At 34.6% G+C, this 26,277-nt stretch overlaps 1 protein-coding gene and 1 pseudogene across 1 annotated transcript; one reads left to right on the forward strand and one right to left on the reverse strand.

Moving 5' to 3' along the window:
- LOC138330665 (cys-loop ligand-gated ion channel-like) lies at window positions 1-7,864 on the forward strand. The gene is made up of 10 exons (XM_069278214.1): window positions 1-33; window positions 348-470; window positions 1,417-1,611; window positions 2,193-2,339; window positions 2,733-2,846; window positions 3,634-3,789; window positions 4,081-4,260; window positions 4,941-4,988; window positions 5,956-6,024; window positions 6,433-7,864. The coding sequence occupies exons 1-10, from the start codon at window positions 1-3 to the stop codon at window positions 6,523-6,525; spliced, it is 1,158 nt and encodes a 385-aa protein (XP_069134315.1). The 3' UTR covers window positions 6,526-7,864.
- A 10,336-nt stretch (window positions 7,865-18,200) lies between these two features.
- Window positions 18,201-24,953, reverse strand: LOC138331891 (uncharacterized; annotated as a pseudogene).
- Between the last annotated feature and the right edge of the window lie 1,324 nt (window positions 24,954-26,277).

A 26,277-nucleotide genomic window follows, 5' to 3' on the forward strand; every position in this document is an offset into this window, starting at 1 on the left:
ATGGCCATAGGACGGCACCGTGAAGAACTCAATGTTTGCGCAGCGAAATTCACAAGAACTATTAACTCATCATCATGCAGCATATATCGAATTTTACAGTATAAGCATATATCGAATTTTACAGTATAACTTGTCTAAACCGGATGTTAACAGGACCAGTCCATTTGTTTGGTTTATACATGTGTCCGGTTTGTAGAGAGTATATATGTACGACGGACACCTGCAAAATGTACGACACCGTCCAATCAGCCATAGTGTTACTAAACCTTTCAGAGCGTACAAAACCACGAAATTAACTCGCAACAATGACTTCTTTGACAGTTTGTATTTTTGTTACATATTTCCAGAAACAGGTGTACGTAAAGGTGGTCTTTCTGAAGGTCGGCGAAATTGACACGATTAAAGAGAACTTCGTAGCAGATGTGTTTATACAGGCAAGATGGCGGGAGCCACAGCTCGACAACAGGACGGTAAACTTGGTTTCGTTTTTTATTACTTTAACATCCTATTAATAGCCATGATCACTTAGGTTTCTTGAAGGAGAAAATCCGGGGTATCATGGATAAACCACCGACCATCGGTCAGCACCTGGCAATTGCCCCACATACATGGATTTAGGAACAACCACTAGCCTACTCAAATGAGCAACTATGTGTGCAGACTAAGAACTAAACGCGTCCTGTTAAGTGTGTGAAAAAGTGAGAAAAAAAACTAAAAAAATATATATATGATTTACACATCGATAATGCGCAACCGGAAGGAAGTCGTAACTTTATATGAAATATCGCAGTCAAAACATCAAAAAAGACTAAAGGCTTAAATCGATGTCCACCAGTGATTCAGTGATTTAGAACCCGCAATCCAAAGGTTGATGACTTTCGGCCAACGTGGAAGAACGGAGCTTTTAATTTTTTATGGAGTGTATTTTTAGTACAGTCATGGCATTATCAAACTATGATAATTATTAATAGCAATAGTTTGTCTGAATGACACTTCACCTAGTATTCTAGAGAAAATCGAAATTGCAGGCAAAGGTGAGAGACTACGTGAAAACGCAAGCGATTTCATTATTTATAATTTTATATCACGCACGAACGGGGGATATATCAATATCTATCAAACACTTATTTTTGTTATGGTCAAATCAGGGCGGGATGAAAACTGTCTGTAAGGGGGACAACTCTATATAGTAAATCCAAGGTAGATTACTTTTGACGACAAGTCAGAAAACGCTCTAAATGGAGATCACTCCAGTAATGTCTTAGCATGATAAAAACTATAAATGACATATCAGTTAAGAAGGGCTCGCGCTGGCGTTCGCCATAGGCGCCAATGGCGAATTCAAAATGTAATTGTCGAATTTAAATTGCCTTAAGATACATGTATTACCTTCATGGAAACGTATTTCTTTATCAGGCCACAGAGAAGGACCTGTCCGAGTTCTGGAGTCCACGCCTCCTGGTCCATAACGTGCTGGACGCTTCCAAGGACAGGACATGGAAAGAGCTAGTCCACGATCGGGAGGGAGCGGCCTATGTCGTGGAGAAACGCCGGATCAAAGGACATTTCTCCGAGAAACTAGAGCTCATGGATTTTCCTTTCGACATCCAGGTAGAATGAATTCGTCATGTCTCGATTTTTAAATTATGTATAGAGTTGCATTTCGATTCTACATTCCTTTTAGTGTGGTTTAATGTTCTTGTTTGGAAATTAGAATTCTACGGCGGCTTGTCGGAACCAACCAATGCTACTTATCTTGGGTATCTGAAACTCTTATATATCAATATATTGACTGCATTGAATCTCGGTCCGTTAGCAGAATTTGGCAGCAGACTCAATTCATTTCATTCCGTTTTTCTTCTTTTCCGTTCTGAGCAATTTATCAGAACCAGGGTCCAGTTTCATGAATATTCTTCAACGACTTTAAGGAAGGTTCCTTAACTTAAGATTGTTTCCTTAACTTCTGTAATGCTTGCCTATGAGGAATTTTATGTTAATAATTCCTTAAAGATAAGGAATATTCGTGAGACTGGGCCCAGCTACATAATATACCTACTTCCAACTGTCATTCATATGCATGGAGACAGACGTGACTTGTGACTTGAGATGTTGACTATGGCTGAATGAACACAATCGGCCTCGTTATGACTCCGACCTATATCTACCTCACGTTAACCTCAATTGTTCTTTAGAGCCTGAGCCTACAGATAACGTCCGAGTTAGCGGAGAGTAAGGTTGTTATACTCGAGGATACCAAAGAGATCAGCGCCATCAACGTCACGTGTTTCGTGGACGAACAAGAATGGCAGTTATACGACTATGTAGAGTCTGTTCAGGAGGTAAAGTATGCATGTTAAATTGACCACAGGTTAACAACGCAAAAAACACTAAATATATTGTGTAAACATGTGGATTGACTTTCACTTTTCAATCCATATAACACGTATTTTGGTCCAACATTCTTCTGACCTTCCAATGCAAATTGATGAGAGTTGAGATTTATAAACCACAACAGAATAGTTTCGCTTAAGTCAATCTTTAGATCATTTTCGCTATATCTATTAATATCAATATGTCAACGACTGCTCGTGGGTATATATCTGTACGCGGAAATTAAATCTAATCATGTAAGATAAGATAAGATAAGATACATTTATAGGTAAAAATAACTTCTTCAAACGAAAGATAATGTAACATATTATGTTATCTGATATTAAATGATTTTTCTCCAGATATCAACGAGAGAATTCTCGACTAAGAAACACATCCAGTTCCCATGGCTAGTGGTAGGGTGTTGTGCTGTGAGGAGGGCCGGGTTTTTTGTTTGGAATGTTATACTTATAATGGTAAGTCTTGATGAAATCGAAATTTAAAGGTCAATGCAAAACTTTTTTGTTAAAGTAAGCAATATCGGCGAAGTTTTTGCAAAATGGGTCAGTTCAAAATGCACTTATTGAGGTGTTCGAAAGAAAAGAAGAATGATAGCGATTTAGCTGTGTTGTTTAGCTCGCCTCTCGAAGAGATGAGGGCTTATGGATTCACCCTGGCGTCGGCGTCAGTATTGGTTGTGGTTCAAGTTATGAAAAGCATCCGTAACAATTGACTTTAATTTTTGGAGTAATATACGATTATATATAATAAATTGCTGGATTTTAAGAATTTAAAAGGGCGAAATACCAGGTTAAAGTTTTGACCAAAGTGCTGAAATGCTGTTATCCGAACATTGAAGTGTAGGTGGTATTCTTTGGTATGGACAAACTTGTAATTGCAAGATGTCCGTGTAGCCAGTTTATTACTGACTTTTTTCTTACCTCTGACATTTGTTTCTGTCTTGCTATAGGAGTACCCGCGTTGTTATGGATTTGAGCAAACATTTCAGGGGAAAACCCGGAATTTGATAATTTGATGAGGCCAAAAGGACAAACACTTAACCGCATGAATAAGGTTCTTAAATGCTTCCAGACTCTTTCCAACGAACTCATTCTTGCTCGACTTATAACAGCGACATTTCAAGATCGTTTATACATGTATATAAAGCATTCAGATGACCAGGTCGATTATCATGATAAGTATTCAAGCGATTTCTCGTCTTTTCATCAGAAATTATTGCTCACTTGTTTTTATTTTTAACAGACGTTGATCAGCTCTATATCCCTAGCGACGTTCGCGGTTGACCGGTCATTACCTCAGAATCGGTTACAGCTGTCCATCACCCTTATGTTGACCAGTGTGACGTTTAAATCCGTTGCCAACGCCAACATTCCAAAGATTTCCTATTACACTCATCTGGTACGTAGTACACACAAACTTGACGCGTATTTAACAAATATTCATTATGTATTACACAATAATATCGAATTGTGATATCGGCTACCAATTGCAAACTGAATGAACACATAAACCTTTAAGTAACAAACTGTAACACATATTCAAGTTATTTTGAGCGCGATATTATTACGATATATGTCAATTTTTCTGGCAAAACATATGTATTTCTAGTATGTTATTTTAATGTTGTTCTCAAACAGATATTGATCATATTTTCAATCTATTGTACCATTTCATTTTATATATTTACAGGACAGATACGTGCTTTTTGCGCTGTTGTTTACATATGTTGTTTGTATATGGCACGCGGTCATCTCGAGATTCACTTATGACGTCAGAGTAGGAGAGTTAATGGACTTCTGGGCCTTTATGTCGTTTCTCATCATATTCTTACTGTTTCATTTTATATATGGAGGATTTCTTATAATACAGGTATGTGTTGGGTATGGCGTTTTACAGGGAGACTTCATTTAACACCGTCAGTATCCCCTATCTTATTGTGCAAACACTAGCAATTATAAGAATTAAGACAAAAAAAATTGGCTGTTATTACCCGCCGACCCTAATTTTTTAACCCCGACCCTAAACTTTTTTTTTTACACTTTTCTACGATTTTTTTTTTTCAGAAGTCGGGATTTCGATCTCAGATTCCAGTTCCGGCCACCATTTAAGAGTGAAAATCACTAAAAAAACTAAAAAAAAAAAAAAAAAAAAAATCTCCTGACCGACCGACCCTATCTTTTTTCCGATGTAACACTAAACAGACATTTTTTTGCCTAATACATTTAAGAGTTTGCAATAGGAATGAATGAATGTCAATTGGAGCTAGATTTGCTATTTTCCTGTTTCCATTAGTCGAGCTCTGAAGACGTTTTGCTCCAAAAAATAACCATTGAATTAAACCATTATGGCGTTGCAGTGAAAACGCAAATCACGTCATTAGATGTGACGTTATCATTTTCTAAGCGAAACTCACGTCGTTTTCTCACTCGCAAACACATGATCTCACAATCAATATCTCCCCCAGGGACAAAAATTATTTAATATACAAAAGCAGAATACATGTATTAATAACAATTTCATTAACATTTTTGTCCTTCTGTTGTACTTAGTATTTACTACGCCGTAAGGAACTGAAAACCAAGGAACTCAAATACGAGGTAAAGTATTGTATGACAGTTCAATCTAATTAACACTGTACAAACGATTATTGTCGGAGGGTAACTACTGTATTTAAGCGATTTGGGGGGATATTATTATGATCATGAAATTTTATTTGATGGAATGATGGAATCGTGCATTAAGTGAAAGTTAGAACGCGAAAAGTTAAAACCGCTTAGATTTCTTACTTAGAATAATGGAATAGCGATAAGTTTACTTAAATAAAACAACGATGCTCTTTAGTCAAATATGAATGTCTTAAGTTTCAACAGCATTTCATTTCAGTTAAATACAGGAATAACATTTTACTGCAATGATAGTATTCAGAAAAAGACTTACAATACTTATGAATTTGTCTTCTTAGTTCATATACAGGCGATACATTTTAAAAGGGCATTGTGAAATACCTAGGTAACAATAGCAAGTTCGCTTCTAGCGAAAAAAAGAAATGGTAAATACCTTTAGCAGATGCACCATCCAATCAAAATAGATGTTACAAACTTTTCAAATTTAATTTATTGGCTGAAAAACAATAGAATCATCCAATGGAATTATTTAAAGTGAATCGTCGGGCAAACTTTGACAAGAAAGCTTATGTCGCTAAAAATGATGTTATAATATATATTCATTATAATTTCTCATGAAATAGAAAAAAGAAAATCTCATCAAAATCGCTCAACATACCAATAAATCAATTGATATTTTATGAATCCTAAAACGTCCTCCCGACTGGTTATTTCCACGCAGCCTCGCATTCAAAGCGTTAGGCAAATAAATTTATTTTTAGAACAGTGCTAAATTTACACAGGACTTTCTTTATGATTTGAAATGTCAATACTAACAACGTATAAGTAGAACTTGGCCGTCGTTTTGATATGCAAGGACTTTGAGAAGGCCAATGAACGCATTTAGAGTGGGTTTCTTTGTCCGACTATTCACTAATTAATGATGATTTGTGTTTTCTAGGAGAAGGCTCTGAAGTTAATAGGGAATTCGTGGAAGAGTGACAGACAACAGAATAAACGTCATAGAAGGGTAGGTCTGAAATCGTATTGTATATTGTTTTTGTCACCAATTGTCAAACGACCGCTATACAAATATACAAACAATGTATCAACAGTCTTGTTGGAAAGGTAAATAATATAGGCCTTTACCATTGATGAAAATTGTCACGATTTTGCTGTCCTCACCTTAACTGTAAACTCATTTTATGCTTTAGACAATCAATTGCAAAATTCAATATTGCACTCTGAAGAACTGTTGAAAAGCTAATGGACATTTCCCTCAATATTATATCTGAATTTATTATATCTGCCAGAATGCTTTTCTTTTTTCATTACTACTTTCGGTCTTCTGTTTCAAAACATTCATGTATTATGGACGATGGAATTAATTTTATTACATATAAGATATTTTAAACATCAGTTTTTACATTTCTTCCAGAAACCAATTAGGATGTCACGTGTTCGAGTAGCGCATATACCGGAACCGGAACCAGACTTAACATTTCTAATGGTGGATAAGGATGATATGTAATGTGACCGGATTTACATTTTATGGACGACACCTGGGGGTTAACTTTATCAGTCAAATCTCACATTAGCATTAGAGAGTTGCTTCGTAACGAAGTGTGTTATTAGCTATGGACAATGAAACTTCAGGAATCTTTATGTCTCAATGACTAGGTCATGTTGCAAATGAATTTCTTTAGAGAAGCAAAGATGCACGTATATACCTAATGTACATGGGAAATATAATTTTACTATCTAAATCAAATGATTGATATCCGTCCAATTTATTTATTTCACATAAACATCTACACTATGTTCATTTTATGTGAAATAATCTAATACAGCAAACAGTCAATGAAAGTGTCAGTATATATATACAAGTTATTTAAGCTATGTCTGTGATATGAGAGGATTGGGGACGTGTATAAATGAATACACATATATTTATATATATGGACAGAACCACCTCAACTAAGATCTTAAATGTGTTTCTGATATATATATATGGTGTAGTCCGCATTTTTTTGCCTAATATATAGAGAATACACGGTTAGTATCTTACAATACAAGGTTTATTTTGGTGCGAGACTTAGGAAAGCCGAGATGACGAGGCTTTGCCAGTCATCTCGGCTTTCCGTGTCGAGCACCAAAATAAACCTTGTATTGTAAGATACTAACCGTGTATTCTGTTTATCCTGCAACCATTATGGCATTCAAAACGAAAGCAAATTGACAGTTCCTTACTTTGTTTCGCTCGAAGCGAGACGATTCTTTGATGCGGAGGTAAAGATTCATTCACTTAACCGAATGAGAGTGCATTCCTTTTTACTGCCGTGGGAAATAAATAAGCGCATTCACAAACAGTCACCGTTATTCTATTCAGTGTGATATATCACTGAAAGAAAATGAAAATACTCAAATAACAATAAATACCTATTAAAGAATTACTTAACAATACATACCTTTGTCATGAGCCAAGAAAAAGACGGCACCGCCATACGAGATTTTCGATATCGTAAAAATGACGTCATTTCGGTGAATGTGACGTCACGTTTTAGCGGGACTGAATGACGTTTCATTCACCGGAAGGTTCAAGTTCTGGTTCAAGTTAGAAAAATAGACTGGTTCCCTTCCCTTAGTTCTCTACTCTCCGCCAGGCTGCGCTCCGCTCACTCAGTGAAGCGTACGCAAGGGAGGTAACTGAGGCGGGAACCAGTCTAGTTAGAAAAAGTACCGTCAGATATGGAACAAATTCACGTGATCGTATTGACGGATAAAGCATATCGTATTGACGGATAAAGCACAAGTTTATCCGGCAGTAGTTATCGGTCAGTATGTGGGACAGTTGCAGGATAAATAAAATATATAAACATGTTTTTTTTTAAAAGCCTAATAATATAGGCAGGTTTAGCGGACTATATAAGGTGTATCCGTTCATGTTAAAAACCGACGATTCGAAGTATAATGTAAACTGAAATAGATTAAATATATTTTGAACAATTTCGTATTGTTGTGTTAAATAGAGCACATCATTTCACGTACATGTAACTCACCTTTCTATAAATCAAAAACAAACATTAGAAACTACTGAAAAGAATGCTCTCTATATGCTGATCTACGAGAGTTACTTCCCTTAGCTCTACTCTGCTCTCTACTGTTTCTTCTATATTTTCATGGTTGATAGGCCGACCGATAGATAAAAAACTTTCCAATGTGCTGTTAAATTCTATCGCATTTCTGTTTTTAACCACACAAAATAATTTTCATTTCACGAATGCCTTTTTAATAAACTCACCTTTCGAAGAGAGTAGGGTTCATGGAATCACCCTGGCGTCTCCGTTGGAGGAAATGACCAGGTAAGGAGTTTGGAGCAAAGTGTTCAAATACTGTTAAAATCTGACGGCTGACATTGATTTCTACAATACTTTTGTATTATAATCCCTCCAGTAGTAGCCTCCAGGTATTGTGACAAACATTCCCTTTCTATATCGTATTGAGAGTTGATAGAGTTAACTCTTGTTTTTCACTTTCTTTTGTTACAAACTTCAATAGTAGAAATTTAACATTGTCGCCAATCTGCCGTATTATTTATTTACGATCGGTCCCAATATGAAACATACACAACAAGGAATAAAGGAGACACTAGTTGTTGTAAAGTAACAAACTTTCATTATCCAAACCCAAGACGGCTGCCTGTTGATCATGTCTTAGTATTTGATTGACTTTTTCGCTACGAAAAAAAAATATGTACAAACATATGAGGATTGAGAAAGAATCCTTTGGTGGTTTCTTAAAAATGGAAGTAACAAACTTCAAAATTCAAAATGGCTGCATGTCGATTTCAAAATGTTTTCTTCGGTCTTATGAAATATGCACAACTAGTAGGAGCAACGAGAAGCTGCAGATGAAATCTGCAAAATAAGGGTTTTCAGAATTGTTAACAGACGATTCAAAGGAAAGGCGAATTGAATTCATATACATCCAGCAGCCTGGGACATCAAAATAACAATATTGCAGACACAATGTAAAACTGAATAACGCAAATAAGATGTAAATGTTCAGAATCGCCTGTTGAATCAATTCGATTAATCTAATCAATGTTACGTGCAAAGAAAGGTATACTTGGTCTTTACTAAATGACAAACAATAACATAACTTTGTTAAAAATAATATATTTGGAAATGTCTCAGAAATTCATATACAAACAGGTATACGTACGCATAAATTTATTTATTATTAGCAATTTTACAAACAAGCAGGAACCAGAATATGTTAAGGTAAGATAGGTGTCAGCCATACTTTACATGCATTAGAATGTAAATATACAATTGTTTCAATTAATTATAAAGATCTTATTAAACAATGTAAAAACATATAATCCATAATTTAAGCAGAAACATATACAATACATAATTATGTTTCTGATTTTAGCTACTCTTTGTTTTGGAATACATTTTTGAAAACAATGATAGGGATATAGGAATCTAATATATCAAATATCTTAGAGAATTTTACATGTGAAGTCAATCATATATGTATTTTCATTTTTTTAATTATAATTATTTAGTAAACTCAATGATGGATACCTACTCACATGGGAGATAACTCTGTAATTTGGAGAGACAGAATAGGATATATACATACGTTCTTAATTGGAGATATAAGTTATATTCTTATATTGGCAACCAATCTTGAAATACAATTCGCACAAAAATATAATTTTCAATCATGAATAGATTGATGACTTCTTTAAGAATACTCATCCCTAATATATTCTTGTACTCAATATTTTCATTTAAATAATAAACTTATACTGCAAGCTAGCTAGCTAACACAGAAAAATATAAATAAAACATTTTTTATGGAGAATAGGACTAAGAGATCCCAACAGATTTATCAATAATGCTATGTATGATATGTTTTTCTTGCAACTGATTATAGTGAAATTATCCTATTACTTATATAGTATAATCTGAAACAGACTATACATAAAATATTTGAAATGTTAAATATTATAAGCAAAGATCTCTCAATACAGAATACCGTGAGATACATACAAGTGGGTATTGATATACATTCTGAGCTACCAAAGTTACTTCCCTTTGGTTAACCCTTCCTCTCCATTGATGATGGAGTGAAACTAAGGGAAATAACTCCAATAGATCAGAATGATTGATACACTATTATGTTATAAACAAGTATTTCATCGATTGGTATGATACCTTTTCACACAAGCCATATAATTAAACATAAGGCACAATGATTACTTTGACATCACAGTTTATATATACTCATTATCATAAGCACTTTTTAGCTACCAGTTACCTTCTACCATGAACGTTTTACAAACACCATCTTATAAAATATCAGTAAAAAATGTACCCTCCAATCCTTATTCTATCACTATCAAAAACAAATTATAGAGGGAATGGCAACTCCTCCATTTTTATGACGGCATCACATAAATATAATAACAAGAGGCCCATGGGCCTTAACGGTCATCTGACTATTAGTACAATACAACATAGTCGTTTAAAGATTTTAGCCTATTTGACCTCTGTGACCTTGATTGAAGGTCAAGGTAATTCATTTGAACAAACTTGGTAGCCCTTCATCCCAGCATGCTACCAGCATGCCACATGCTCAATATCAGTACCCTGGGCCTTCTGGTTCTTGAGAAGACGTCATTTAAAGATTTTAGTCTATTTGCCGCCTGTGACCTTAAATGAAGATCAAGGTCATTCATTTGAATAAACTTGATAGCCCTTCATCCCAGCATCCTACATGCCCAATATCAGTACCCTGGGCCTTCTGGTTCTTAAGAAGAAGTCATTTAAAGATTTTAGCCTATTTGACCCCTGTGACCTTGAATGAAGATCAAGGTCATTCATTTGAACAAACTTGGTAGCCCTTTATCCCAGCATGCCACAGGCCTAATATCAGGTCTCTAGGCCTCTTCGTTATTCACAAGAATTTGTTTAAATGATTTTAGCCTATTTGACCCCTGTGACCTTGAATGAAGGTCAAGGTCATTTATTTGAACAAACTTGGTAGCCCTTCATCCCAGCATCCTACAGGGCAAATATCAGTACCCTGGGCCTTCTGGTTCTTGAGAAGAAGTCATTTAAATATTTTAGCCTTTTTGACCCCCGTGACCTTGAATGAACGTTAAGGTCATTCATTTGAACAAACTTGGTAGCCCTTCATCCAAGCATGTCACAGGCCCAATATCAGTACCCTGGGCCTTCTGGTTCTTGAGAAGAAGTCGTTTAAAGATTTTAGCCTATTTGACCCTCGTGACCTTGAATGAAGGTCAAGGTCATTTATTTGAACAAACTTGGTAGCCCTTCATCCCAGCATGCCACAGGCCTAATATCAGGTCTCTAGGCCTCTTAGTTATTCACAAGAAGTTGTTTAAAGGATTTTAGCCTATTTGACCTCTGTGACCTTGAATGAAGGTCAAGGTCATTTATTTGAACAAACTTGGTAGACCTTCATCCCAGCATCCTACAGGCCAAATATCAGTACCCTGGGCCTTCTGGTTCTTGAGAAGAAATTGTTTAAATATTTTAGCCTTTTTGACCCTCGTGACCTTGAATGAAGGTCAAGGTCATTTATTTGAACAAACTTGGTAGCCCTTCATCCCAGCATGCCACAGGCCTAATATCAGGTCTCTAGGCCTCTTAGTTATTCACAAGAAGTTGTTTAAAGGATTTTAGCCTATTTGACCCCTGTGACCTTGAATGAAGGTCAAGGTCATTTATTTGAACAAACTTGGTAGCCCTTCATCCCAGCATCCTACAGGCCAAATATCAGTACCCTGGGCCTTCTGCTTCTTGAGAAGAAGTTGTTTAAAGATTTTAGCCTTTTTGACCCTCGTGACCTTGAATGAAGGTCAAGGTCATTTATTTGAACAAACTTGGTAGCCCTTCATCCCAGCATGCCACAGGCCTAATATCAGGTCTCTAGGCCTCTTAGTTATTCACAAGAAGTTGTTTAAAGGATTTTAGCCTCTTTGACCCCTGTGACCTTGAATGAAGGTCAAGGTCATTTATTTGAACAAACTTGGTAGACCTTCATCCCAGCATCCTACAGGCCAAATATCAGTACCCTGGGCCTTCTGGTTCTTGAGAAGAAATTGTTTAAAGATTTTAGCCTTTTTGACCCTCGTGACCTTGAATGAAGGTCAAGGTCATTTATTTGAACAAACTTGGTAGCCCTTCATCCCAGCATGCCACAGGCCTAATATCAGGTCTCTAGGCCTCTTAGTTATTCACAAGAAGTTGTTTAAAGGATTTTAGCCTATTTGACCCCTGTGACCTTGAATGAAGGTCAAGGTCATTTATTTGAACAAACTTGGTAGCCCTTCATCCCAGCATCCTACAGGCCAAATATCAGTACCCTGGGCCTTCTGGTTCTTGAGAAGAAGTCGTTTAAAGATTTTAGCCTTTTTGACCCTCGTGACCTTGAATGAAGGTCAAGGTCATTTATTTGAACAAACTTGGTAGCCCTTCATCCCAGCATGCCACAGGCCTAATATCAGGTCTCTAGGCCTCTTAGTTATTCACAAGAAGTTGTTTAAAGGATTTTAGCCTATTTGACCCCTGTGACCTTGAATGAAGGTCAAGGTCATTTATTTGAACAAACTTGGTAGCCCTTCATCCCAGCATCCTACAGGCCAAATATCAGTACCCTGGGCCTTCTGGTTCTTGAGAAGAAGTTGTTTAAAGATTTTAGCCTTTTTGACCCTCGTGACCTTGAATGAAGGTCAAGGTCATTTATTTTAACAAACTTGGTAGCCCTTCATCCCAGCATGCCACAGGCCTAATATCAGGTCTCTAGGCCTCTTAGTTATTCACAAGAAGTTGTTTAAAGGATTTTAGCCTATTTGACCCCTGTGACCTTGAATGAAGGTCAAGGTCATTTATTTGAACAAACTTGGTAGCCCTTCATCCCAGCATCCTACAGGCCAAATATCAGTACCCTGGGCCTTCTGGTTCTTGAGAAGAAGTTGTTTAAAGATTTTAGCATTTTTGACCCCTGTGACCTTGAATGAAGGTCAAGGTCATTTATTTGAACATACTTGGTAGCCCTTCATCCCAGCATGCCACAGGCCTAATATCAGGTCTCTAGGCCTCTGAGTTATTCACAAGAAGTTGTTTAAAGGATTTTAGCCTATTTGACCCCTGTGACCTTGAATGAAGGTCAAGGTCATTTATTTGAACAAACTTGGTAGCCCTTCATCCCAGCATCCTACAGGCCAAATATCAGTACCCTGGGCCTTCTGCTTCTTGAGAAGAAGTTGTTTAAAGATTTTAGCCTTTTTGACCCTCGTGACCTTGAATGAAGGTCAAGGTCATTTATTTGAACAAACTTGGTAGCCCTTCATCCCAGCATGCCACAGGCCTAATATCAGGTCTCTAGGCCTCTTAGTTATTCACAAGAAGTTGTTTAAAGGATTTTAGCCTATTTGACCCCTGTGACCTTGAATGAAGGTCAAGGTCATTTATTTGAACAAACTTGGTAGCCCTTCATCCCAGCATCCTACAGGCCAAATATCAGTACCCTGGGCCTTCTGGTTCTTGAGAAGAAGTTGTTTAAAAATTTTTGCCTTTTTGACCCCTGTGACCTTGAATGAAGGTCAAGGTCATTCATTTGAACAAACTTGGTAGCCCTCCATCCCAGCAACCTACAGGCCAAATATGAGTACCCTGGGCCTTCCGGTTATTGAGAAGAAGTCGTTTGAATAAAAAGTTTACGCACGGCGCACGGCGCACGGCGGACGGCGGACGGCGCACGGCGCACGGCGCACGACGACGGACGGTGCATGATGACAATAGGTCATCCTGACCCTTCGGGTCAGATGACCTAAAAATACACAAATATATATACAGGAAATGTAGTAAAATATCAATATTTTATAACAAGAATAATTCATTTTATTATTTGGAATGCAAAAATATTTGTCATGGAAGTCATAAAAATAATGCTGTAGTCTTGTAAATAAATCTATAAGAGAAATACTAATAATGATTGTATAGACATTTCCATTTTGGGGTTTTCTTTTTTGTTTTTGGGGAAGTGGAGGGGGGAGGGGCAGAGGATATGAGGTTTTTTGTTCTTGATAGATATGGCCAGTGATATAGCAACACCATTCGTCGTATAGCCTAGTGACAAATATCTTGAGTTTTCTCAAATTATTTTGTAACATGAAATATATGTGGTTATATTAATATCAGATAAAAAAACATAATACTTTCATAATTGATAGTTCATATAGTTTAACTTATCCAAATTGGCCATTGTCTAATAAGACTCCTCTCTATTCCAGCACAATTGCGTGGAATTTTCCTTTTGATTTTAGGTAATTAAACCTGTATAATCTGGATACCTGGCTATACCGACCGAATATCCTGTCCACATCCTCGTGTCAACAATTCAGTGTAATAATGACCATGCACACTAGATAGTATAGCAATGATACAAGGGAGATAACTACTATTTCAAAAATATAATTATGTGATAATTCCAATAGCACTATTCATAAACTACACACCATATTAGACTTAATGAGGAAGTGTAATGATACCAATTAACACTTGACAGATATTTGTAGTAATGATACAAGGGAGATAACTACTATTTCAAAAATATATGTGATAATTCCAATAGCACTATTCATAAACTACACACCATATTAGACTTAATGATGAAGTGTAATGATACCAATTAACACTTGACAGATATTTGTAGTAATGATACAAGGGAGATAACTACTATTTCAAAAATATATGTGATAATTCCAATAGCACTATTCATAAACTACACACCATATTAGACTTAATGATGAAGTGTAATGATACCAATTAACACTTGACAGATATTTGTAGTAATGATACAAGGGAGATAACTACTATTTCAAAAATATATGTGATAATTCCAATAGCACTATTCATGAATTACACACCATATTAGACTAAATGATGAAGTGTAATGATACCAATTAACACTTAACAGATATTTTTAGTAATGCTACAAGGGAGATAACTACAATCAGAAATATCACATCAGCTCATTAACACTAATCATGAATTACACACTGTTAATCACCAAAGGCACGCAAATGTCTTAAATATCTTAATTTTTTTTTTAAATTTTAATTGTATACCCTGAAAACGAGTTTGATAATTTTATAGAGTTCTGTTAATACTATACACATTATATCATCACTTAATGAACAATTTTAAATGGATAAATTAGATGTTAAATTTCATAATCAGGCTGTCTTGTGTTTCCCGGCGTCATACTGAATTCCACTACACTAATGACTATCACTACACCACATTGCAAAACAGCAAAAGAAACTTCTCTGTTAAAAATACAGATTTACAAAGGGGGCCTTGCAGGTTATTGAATATTTGAAGTTCTTTTTAATTAGATATCAATATAAAGCAAATGTTCTGACATTATAATTGTTGTAGATTAACTTTTAATTCTGGTTCCGAAAACAAAGAGGACCTTTAAAGAGATTTAGGAGGTATGGAGACCAAGTACATACAAGTTTACAGATAATTTCTATGATGGACATTGTGAAAATTTGTGAAAAAGCAATTAATAAAAAACAACAGATCATCTACCATTTTGGAAAATATCAAGATGCTTACATTTTAAGCTGAAATGGAATACTTATAAACACAGCTGTACCTCAGATGAAATCTGATTGTGATTGAGTGTGTCAACCAGTTTTCTTGATAATTATTAAAAACAGTTATTTCCCTTGTGTCACAACTGTATTTTGCACATAATACTTGTATGTACACTTGCAGATCACATGTGTGAAGACCTGGAAAACAGTATTTACTCTAAATTACAAATTATCTATATTTAATTAGAAAATAAAATTACAAATTAACATTATTAGATAATTAGCACCAATATGAAGATAAATTAAATATATTGCACTTTGTTTAAATTAATTATTAATTATACCATGTTCCGTGTATTTTGACAATTTGTTTGACCTCCAGAGTATTTCATAGGCAAACTATCTTGATAAGGTGGTATACACCACTATTTACCTTTAAAATACCATGGAGGCAAAGCAGCTTTTACAACAACATTAATTAAATTTTGTAAATTTAAATTTACAATTACAGACATATTTCTGGCATCATATAGAATCTACATTTGAATCACATTACAATCATAACATTTCTTTTGCAGTACCACAGGAACAATGTACTAAGCAAACAACAAAAAATACAAAAAAATTACATTAAGATGTCATAATTACATTAATAGTTACATTTAATTTGTAAATTCAATTTTCAATTACAGAAACATTTTTCGCAATTCATAGTATTTACATTACACTGCAACAATTTTGCAGTACCATAGCAATAGTGAACTTATAAACAACTTATAAACAAACACAAAAATATACATTTATATACAACTTTGTGCACAATGACATCATGAAATCCAAACATTTTGTATGGTTTCAATAAAATATATTTCAATCAAATAATTAAATATATCAACTAGCTCTATGGTGAATTAAAAATAGAGAAATCAAAGTAGCACTTAATGAAATCAATTTTCGACAAACCGTCTTTACAAGATCGCAAAAGGAACATATCATCCTTGCTACTCCAGGGTAGACTGAATAATCTGTCTCTAAAATGAGCGTATCAATAAACGACAACAAAAAGAAAAGGGACTCATTTTAAGAGAAAGATTATTCAGTCTAGTCCAGGGGTTACTATCATTGTCAATACACACTCAGACTTTTGTGTTATACATTTCTGTATCTCAAAACATGAAAAAAAGCTTTTCAAGTTAATCCTTGAATAAGATTTTGATTGAAGGCGTCATCTTGAGATGTGAGGAGATTGAGTTTGGAGTGATCATAAAGTTAAATAAAGTAATTTCTCTTCATCATTAAGGAAACCAACATTTATATACAACCTTTACTTCATGTAAATTGGTACAACATTTAACACATATATTTATCAAAGATGGCAATGCAGGAGTCAGGAGTCTACTCTGAAAGCCGTACAGTATCTGTTGAGTATATTTGAAAATTTGGTCCCAAAAAATTTTGGCAAGCAAAATAATGTATTTCATCATTAGGAAAGGTCAGTAAATTAATTAAATATTCTACAAATAAAATGTATAGCAATGATGACTTCAACACTGTTCTGCAACTTGCATTCACCCCTGAAGACACATTTAGGCTCTTCTAACTCAAAGACTTATTAAGACCATGTCACCAGTCCATTACGGAATTTCAGGGGTGAATGAGTTTTAAGTCTATTTTAGACCCACACAGTAGAATTGAGGACTAGATATATAATGACTTTTGAAATCATGACATCATTATACAAACATAAATACTGGACACATGATGACCAGATAAGATATAGCTGTTCTTAGAATAAACCTGAGTTTCAGGAGAAAATTCTGTCTTTGTACATTACAGAGTTACCTCCCTTGCTGGTAAGTATCTATCATGACGCTATAATTTTGTCTAAAAAGTATTATGTTACATTCGCAAAAAAATAACGTCATATTCAATACCTACCCACAATTGCAGATCACTCTGTAAAATGTAAATACAGAATAGACAATTTGCTACTTTAAAGCCTCTGTCTGTCACGCTAATCTGAGTTACTTCCCCTTAATTTTCTAAATGTTTATTCCTTCTTTGCATATTACAGAGTTAGCTCCCTTGCAGGTAGGTATTAATTGTTACATCATTAGTTTGTGAGTGCATTTCACGTTGTTTGCGCCGTAAAGGATGTTACACTCGAAAATGACGTAACAATCAATACCTTATCACATGGGCAGATAACTCTGTATCATGCATATACAGAATACAGAATTAAAAAGTGTTTTCTTGGGTAATTTAGATACGTCCAACCATAGATAAAACTAAACTGACAATTCCTTATTTGGGTACTACAGAGTTATCTGCCCTTGCGGGTAGGTATTGATTGTGACGTTATGTGTTTGCGAATGTACTTACTTTTCGGAGAAAACAACATGAATTACGCTCTAACAAAATAATGACATAACAATCGATACCTACCTGTAAGGGAGCTAACTCTGTAATATACAAAGACAGAACAGATGGTTCATATGAAGAATTACACTATATATAGAATTATAAAAAAAAAAAATTCAAATTTAAGTCTTTGGAAAAATAATGCATCAAGCTCAAATGATCTTGGTATAGCATGTATGAAGCAAGAAACTTCAATGCTGTTACAAAAATACCATGATATATCTGAAATATCTACTTTAGCCTGAGCACTCTTAGTCTGTTGAGATTTAACATCCTGTCCGTCGGATCAAAATATGGTTTTGTTTCCTTTTCTTTTACATGACCTGTCATAAAGAAATGTGCCAAGTCCCTGTGACAAAGGATGTGGAGAATATGCTGGTTCAGGTGATTTTCTAAAGTCTTTACTTTAGTCTGATATACAGTGTATCTCGATCATTGTCTCCAAATCATCTTGTGCCTGCAACATAGTGATTCCAATGGAAATGTCTTTCCAATGGGAATTAATGTCTCAAACACTTTTGAACGTATAGCTATAAATTTGTTGTCTGTGCGTTTTGGTCAGAGTACTCCAGCCTCCAGTCGAGCTTGCATGCTGTATGGAATTGTGTCCATGGGAACATCCTGAGAGTTTTTGTAGTAGCATTTGTTCCCTGAAAATGACAAAAAATTTTTTTTTATTTTTTACTCTCTTCAATCTGATTGAAATACAGATTCTTATAACCACTCCGTTCAATAGAGGATCTGAGAAAATCTGATTAAGAGTCATGTTCGGATGACCTTTATACCACGTGTAATTCAGATCAAATGCATTTTCTGCACGTTGCTCTGTCAATTGACAACGCCATTTCGCCCCAACATACAAATAGGTTTAACTTTATTGTGCTCTTTGGGCGAGATGACTACCTACACGGAAATCAAAAAAACAAACAGACATAAACCAGAAATATAATGTATCTGATGTGGATGTTTTTGCGGCAATGAAATTTCAAAAATCGTCAATATAAACCCCCTGAAATTCAGGGTTGTCAGTATTTAACTTCCAGCTTACAAAATTGTGAAAATTTGATGGCCGTAGAGAGAGATATATGATATTTACATATAACCTTGGGTCATCCCTGAAATTGACATGATTCCCCTATTCATTATTTGTACCGGGATGCAAATTTCTATCAGATAACGGTCCTATGGGAAATAACAAAAATTAGTATTAGTGTAAAATAAAAATTTTGATCGTGTAAAAATTTTAATCAGATTGTTACTCTGCTCTTAACAATCAATTTTTAGAAATTTTTCTATTTTAGTCATAATATCTATAAAAATATCCAAAAAATATCCCAAAGTAACAAATTTGTATGAAATACATAAAATGTAGTTTCTTAAATTTTGTCTTTGCATATTAAAGAGTTATCAGCCCTTGAATAGATACATTGTATAGATTAATTGTGATGTCATGTATCAGCAAGGCAAAAGTCATAAATTAAAGAGAAAACAAACTTAAATTCTTGTTTGCAAATGTGCTTAAATATATTTCCCACAGAAGTAAAAAGGAGTAGTCTTATTCGGGTTAGTGAATGAATTTTTTCCTCCGCATCAAAGTGTCTCACTTCGAGCGAAATCAAGTAAATAATAGCAATTTACTTTTGTTTTGAATGTTATGATGGTTGCAGGATCAACAGAATACATGATAAGTATCTTACAATAAAAGGTTTATTTTGGTGCTCGACACTGAAAGTCCTTAGTCTCGCACCAATATAAACCTTGTATTGTAAGATAATAACCATGTATTCTCTATATACACTTTTAATCAACTGAATTATGTTTAAGTGTATCTAAAAGATTATTGGATAGTCATACAAAATATCACTAGCTGAAACAGCTAGGTCTTAAACCTTAAATCCCAAGACAAAATATAGAACAGAATAACGTTAGGCAATTGTATTTTAGTTTTACCTTCTTTGTCTCTGTTCTTTGTATCGCCTCCAAAAGATCATGAAAAAAGAAAATATAAAAATAGCAGGCACGACCCCGCCCATGATGACAAGAGCGACAAACAGAGTCTCATCCTTGGGGCTCATGGAGTCAGAGGGGCTGCCATCGTCCATTGGGTCAAAGTTTGACCAGCTGGGTGATGTGCTGTTGATGAAAACACCTGTAAAGATAAAATGGGTAAAAGGTCATCGATCATATATTTAGTTAACATTAGGACAACAAAACTAGTTGTGTACATTTGGCTTCAGGATAGAATGGGTCAAAGGTCATTGATCAGATATTTAGTATACTGTTTAGTATTACAAAAATAGAAACATCAATTTGGCTTCAAGTTAGAAGATATTGTAACAAAGCGGGAATAGTGACTGCCACCAGCTGGGCTCGAACCATTGACCCCGGACTGTCTGGTCCACTGCTCTACCGACAGAGCTAAATTGAAATTCCTCCTATTGCAAAGGTAGAAGGTGACCCTATTACTATTTTCAATTATTTACAATCAAAACCTGCTACAATATATATATTTTTTTATTTCAAGGGAAGTAACTCTAAACATTAATAGTAGCTGTGAGATTGGAACACTCGTTTGCCCTGAAGTGTACCTGCATAACTCAGTCAATTCAGTGGTACACTTAACCATAATAAAGTAAAGAAGTCTCCATTAAAATATGTAATACTTCCATCAAACAGTAGTACAAAAAAGAAGTCTCCATTAAAATATGTAATACTTCCCTCAAACAGTGGTACACTTCACCATAATAAAGTAAAGAAGTCTCCATTAAAATATGTAATACTTCCCTCAAACAGTGGTACAAAAAGAAGTCTCCATTAAAATATGTAATACTTCCCTCAAACAGTGTACAAAAAAGAAGTCTCCATTAAAATATGTAATACTTCCCTCAAACAGTGGTACAAAAAAGAAGTCTCCATTAAAATATGTAATACTTCCCTCAAATCTCAAACAGTGGTACACTTACCATAAAAAGTAAAGAAGCCTCTCATAAAATATGTAATACTTCCCTCAAAACAGTGGTACAAAAAAGAAGTCTCCATTAAAATATGTAATACTTCCCTCAAACAGTGGTACAAAAAAGAAGTCTCCATTAAAAATATGTAATACTTCCCTCAAACAGTGGTACAATGTAATACTTCCCTCAAACTGTGGTACACTTAACATAATAAAGTTAAGAAGTCTCCATTAAAAATATGTAATACTTCCCTCAAACAGTGGTACACTTACCATAATAAAGTTAAGAAGTCTTCATTAAAATATGTAAATACTTCCCTCAACAGTACGTGGTACACTTAACCATACAAGGTAAAAAAGAAGTCCAAAAAAGTCTCCATTACAAAAAAAAGTCTATGTAATATACTTCCCTCAAACAGTGGTACATAAAAAGAAGTCTCCATTAAAATATGTAATACTTCCCTCAAACAGTGGTACACTTAACCATAATAAAGTAAAGAAGCTCCATTAAAATATGTAATACTTCCCTCAAACAGTGGTACACTTAAAACATAATATCCTCAAAAGTAAAGAAGTCTCCATTAAAATATGTAATACTTCCCTCAAACAGTGGTACCAAATAAAAAAGAAGTCCATTAAAATATGTAATACAAACGTGGTACCTTAACCATAATAAGAAGTAAAAAGTAAAGTCCTCTCCATTAAAATATGTAATACTTCCCTCAAACAGTGGGTACACTTAAATAATAATGTAAAAAGACAAAAAGAAGTCTCCATTAAAATATGTAATACTTCCCTCAAACAGTGGTACACTTAACCATAATAAAGTAAAGAAGTCTCCATTAAAATATGTAATAAAAACAGTGCATGGTACACTTAACCATAATTAAGTAAAGAAATCTCCATTAAAATATGTAATACTTCCCTCAAACTGTGGTACACTTAACCATAATAAAGTAAAGAATCTCCATTAAAATATGTAATACTTCCCTCAAACAGTGGTACAAAAAGAAGTCTCCATTAAAATATGTAATACTTCCCTCAAACAGTGGTACAAAAAAGAAGTCTCCATTAAAATATGTAATACTTCCCTCAAACAGTGGTACAAAAAAGAAGTCTCCATTAAAATATGTAATACTTCCCAGTATCAAGGAAATATTTGTATAAGGAGTTCTTTAAAGTTAGGTAATGTTCATGAAACTGGGTCCTGGTTTAGGAATATTGACACATTACAATAGAAGACATTTAGACACTGAGAGTATGTTTTCAGCTTCCAAAACATCATATTTGACTCTTGGGTTTAAAGCACATGTCTATTTATCATAGGTTTAGACTAATCAGATTTCTGAGCAATGCTGATTTTTACTTCTGAATCTGCTAAAAGTCATGATCAAGGGTCAACTAGATGCCATATAGAAGCCATCCACCTTTGGGTTACATGTACAAGTCTGAAACCCGAATTCAGCAGTTGGCAGTAAATGACAGTAGGTCGGTGTTTTTTCTTTAAGAACTCTGGCTTTAGTTTCCTTCACCTCATAAAGCTAGCATGTCATAAAGACCTTAAATAAACCTTAACCAGGCATGTTTAACAAAATTAAACTCAAATTGTATATTGTCTTTTTTCAAAAAGGTATTCTATCTGAGTATTTGTTTTACTGTACACACATAATATATATTTTCTTACTTCACAATCTGATTAAAATACATATATGCTATTATGGTAATTGTATTTTCATTTAATGTCTTAGATCTGCAAACAGCACCCCAGTATATAGTTCACAAAAATGTCGGTCAATTCCAGCTGAGAAATTGTCAACATTAGATTCAAATTCATCAATTTGATTAAATACCGGTGATAAAGTTAAAAACTTGACGTCTACAGCTAAAAAACATCCCCTAATAACATCCAGGTATGTGTCAAGTCATGTTTGATTGGAATATTTTATATATTTATGATATGGTTGTATCTAATTTGATTTTCCACACATTTAGAGGGACCTTCCAGAAGCGGAAAAGTCAGTCAGAAGGTGATATCTTTTCTGTTACAACAGTAGCTAATGCATTGGCTGATTCAAAAGGTCACCAGAACATGAACCCTAATGGGATGTTATCAGATTCTATATGAAGCCAAGAGTATCAAAATAATAACAATAAAAAGAATTGATATTAAGAATTATCTCCCCCTGTTTTACCAGTTGTGTTCATAGATGTCAGCACAGTTGCAGCAGTAGAGTTGTCTGCCCCATTATCCATACTCCAGGGGGAGCTTTGTCCAGCCACTGAACTTGAGGTCACCAAAGATATGACATCTGTACTGTTGTTGATAGCCGGTGTTGCCATAGTTATCAGGGCTAGTTTCAGAAAACTTGAATCATCTTTGTAAAAGATCTGGAGAGAAAAAACAATCTGATAAATCTACTACATGCATGTAAAATACAGCGGAACACAAGTTGTTAAACAAAAAAATGATACTATGACAATTAACATTTTCAGTTATATCCAAGTTTTCAAAACAAGTTATCATGCGTATTAAAATGTCTATAGACATATGTCTATAAGGATCCTCTTCCCTTCAAAAAACTAAGTCTTTATTCACATGTTTTATCTACAACATATATTTTGTGCATGACACTTCTATCTTATGTTATTTGATAAATAACTAAAGATGCTTCACTGCCCCCAGAGCATAAACAATACTCACCATTTGAACAATTATTAGTGTTTAATCAGGTGTACTACTGTATGTATGTCTAATTAACACAAAAATAATATAAAATAATTCATTTGTCTTTTGGTGCATGCACAATCAGTACTAATTAATTCCATATAGGACATTTTTTGTGTTTTTTGATTAATTGATTGATTGATTGATTTGATTGATTGAGAAAATATCTTCAATATTCTGTAAAACTCATATCCAGTGCAACTGACATGCATCAAAATGTACATGGTTTATCATGAATGGCTAATGACAGGGTAATACTCAAAGGTGTCATCAATTTTTTTCTGAGGGCTTAAAATAAAGGCCCAATAACTTTCCGAAATAGCTTTTAATTTTTAAATGGAAATTTAACACAAGATCGTCAATTTATTGAATTGCAAAAGTTATTTACTTACTGTTAATGCTACACTTTTCATCATTTCCTGAACAATTTGATTAAAATGAATAAAATGAGGATAAGTGTATTACTAATTGTAAGCTTGTAACTTTTGCGACTCTGAAAAATTATAAATTTACATTCCCATTTTGAAAATAAAAATCTGTTTTAGAAAGGTAGCAGGCTTTTCATGACAATTGCTACTTAATTGATATTGTTTATTAATGCAATTATATTAAATAACGTCTGAATAGTACATTTAGCGGCCATTAAAATGTACAATTAACAATCAAGAGACACCTGCACTACAGAGGTTTTTTTAATGTTTAAAATGTACATTATATATACTCTCATAATCAGATACATGTGAAAATAAAAAGCGACACACAGGTATTTAATTATATAAGGTACATGTATTTTTGGGGATTAGATGAACTTATTAAAAATTTTATTCTCAACTTGCACAATTGCAACCCAGATGAAAAATATAAGTAGGGAGAATTAATTTAAAAGGTAGTCTAGAAGCTAATTTCAATAAACTAAAATCGACTGAGGATCAAGTAAATCAGGTAAGTTACAAGTACAACTGTCAGATTGTAGTCCGGCTATGGGTTGTGAACTGTTATACGCATCAAGGATCTTGTACGCATATATATGTATCATCCATACAATGTACCTGTATTTTGAGTTAAGGTCTAATATTATTTTATATTACACAATGTTAACACCACACTGACTTATCAATATCTACATACCTTTGTGTGACCTTACCTGTAATATTTATATTTCACTTTCCCTTGCTTTACCTGTGTTTACCTTTATTTGAAACACCTGTGAAGACTGAAGACTTCCCACGGAAGGGAGATAATTCTTCACAAAAGTTGGACCTAGTCCGCTAAAACTGCCATTTTTATGGAGGCGCAGCCTGCCATCATGTAATCACTCTGGTTTTCAATTATCACCGGAACACTATACCTGGGTAATCCTATCGACAGTTTCCGGAACTACGGGAGATAACTTTACACTGTATACAGCAGTCAGAGGTTCTCCGTTTATTACATGTTTCAGTCACATTATAATTTCCCACTTAATTACTTTAGACTTATTTTCAATGTTACAATTAGTTATTAGTTATTTCTCACCGAAAGTGTGTCTCAATATCGGTACTTATATAAGTGAGTGCGCTGCATCTAGATCTGTTAGCCTTACTAACCTATGGCAGACTAACTTGCAAACTGCGATTATGGAGGCGCAGCCTGCCATCATGTAATCACTCTGGTTTTCAATTATCACCGGAACACTATACCTGGGTAATCCTATCGACAGTTTCCGGAACTACGGGAGATAACTTTACACTGTGTATTGCAACGTACGTTGTGTATTATACAGCAGTCAGAGGTTCTCCGTTTATTACATGTTTCAGTCACATTATAATTTCCCACTTAATTACTTTAGACTTATTTTCAATGTTACAATTAGTTATTAGTTATTCTCACCGAAAGTGTGTCTCAATATCGGTACTTATACTAGTGAGTGCGCTGCATCTAGATCTGTTAGCCTTACTAACCTACGGCAGACTAACTTGCAAACCGCGAATCTAACAGTAATTGCATATAAACTTGTTTGTAAGTAAAAATAATTCAACTGACAATAAATGCCTTTTCAATTACGTGTATTTAATCGAATATTGATAGGCCTATCCACTAATATTTTATAAAAATGAACTAGAATTCCCCAAACTAACGAACATGTCAACAAGAACAGTCCGTACAAAGGGAGACAACTGTTACAAACTCTGCCGACGCACTCCAATGCAGAGTGTTAAATCACACATGTGTTCACTGCTTCACTCATGTTACCGGGGACGCCATCATGGCTTCTGCTGTTGATATTACGGTATATATTTGTAATTATAAGTACGATGTCATGATATTTAAATATCACAGGCCTAAAAGGATATAATCTGACAATGATTTTGACGATTTTTTATTCAATTTGACCGAACGAAAATCTGACGTACATGAAAAACGGCGAGGTCCCGTACTATCGCCATTACCTGACGCCGTGTTGGTCCTGGAATGGCTGGCGAGTTTACAGCCGTGAGTGTTGATAATTTTGTTAAAAACTTGCTGTCAAAACTTCAATAATCCTTTAATATGT

The sequence above is a fragment of the Argopecten irradians genome, chromosome 9 (genome assembly GCF_041381155.1).
Source record: "Argopecten irradians isolate NY chromosome 9, Ai_NY, whole genome shotgun sequence".
Lineage (NCBI taxonomy): Eukaryota > Metazoa > Mollusca > Bivalvia > Pectinida > Pectinidae > Argopecten > Argopecten irradians.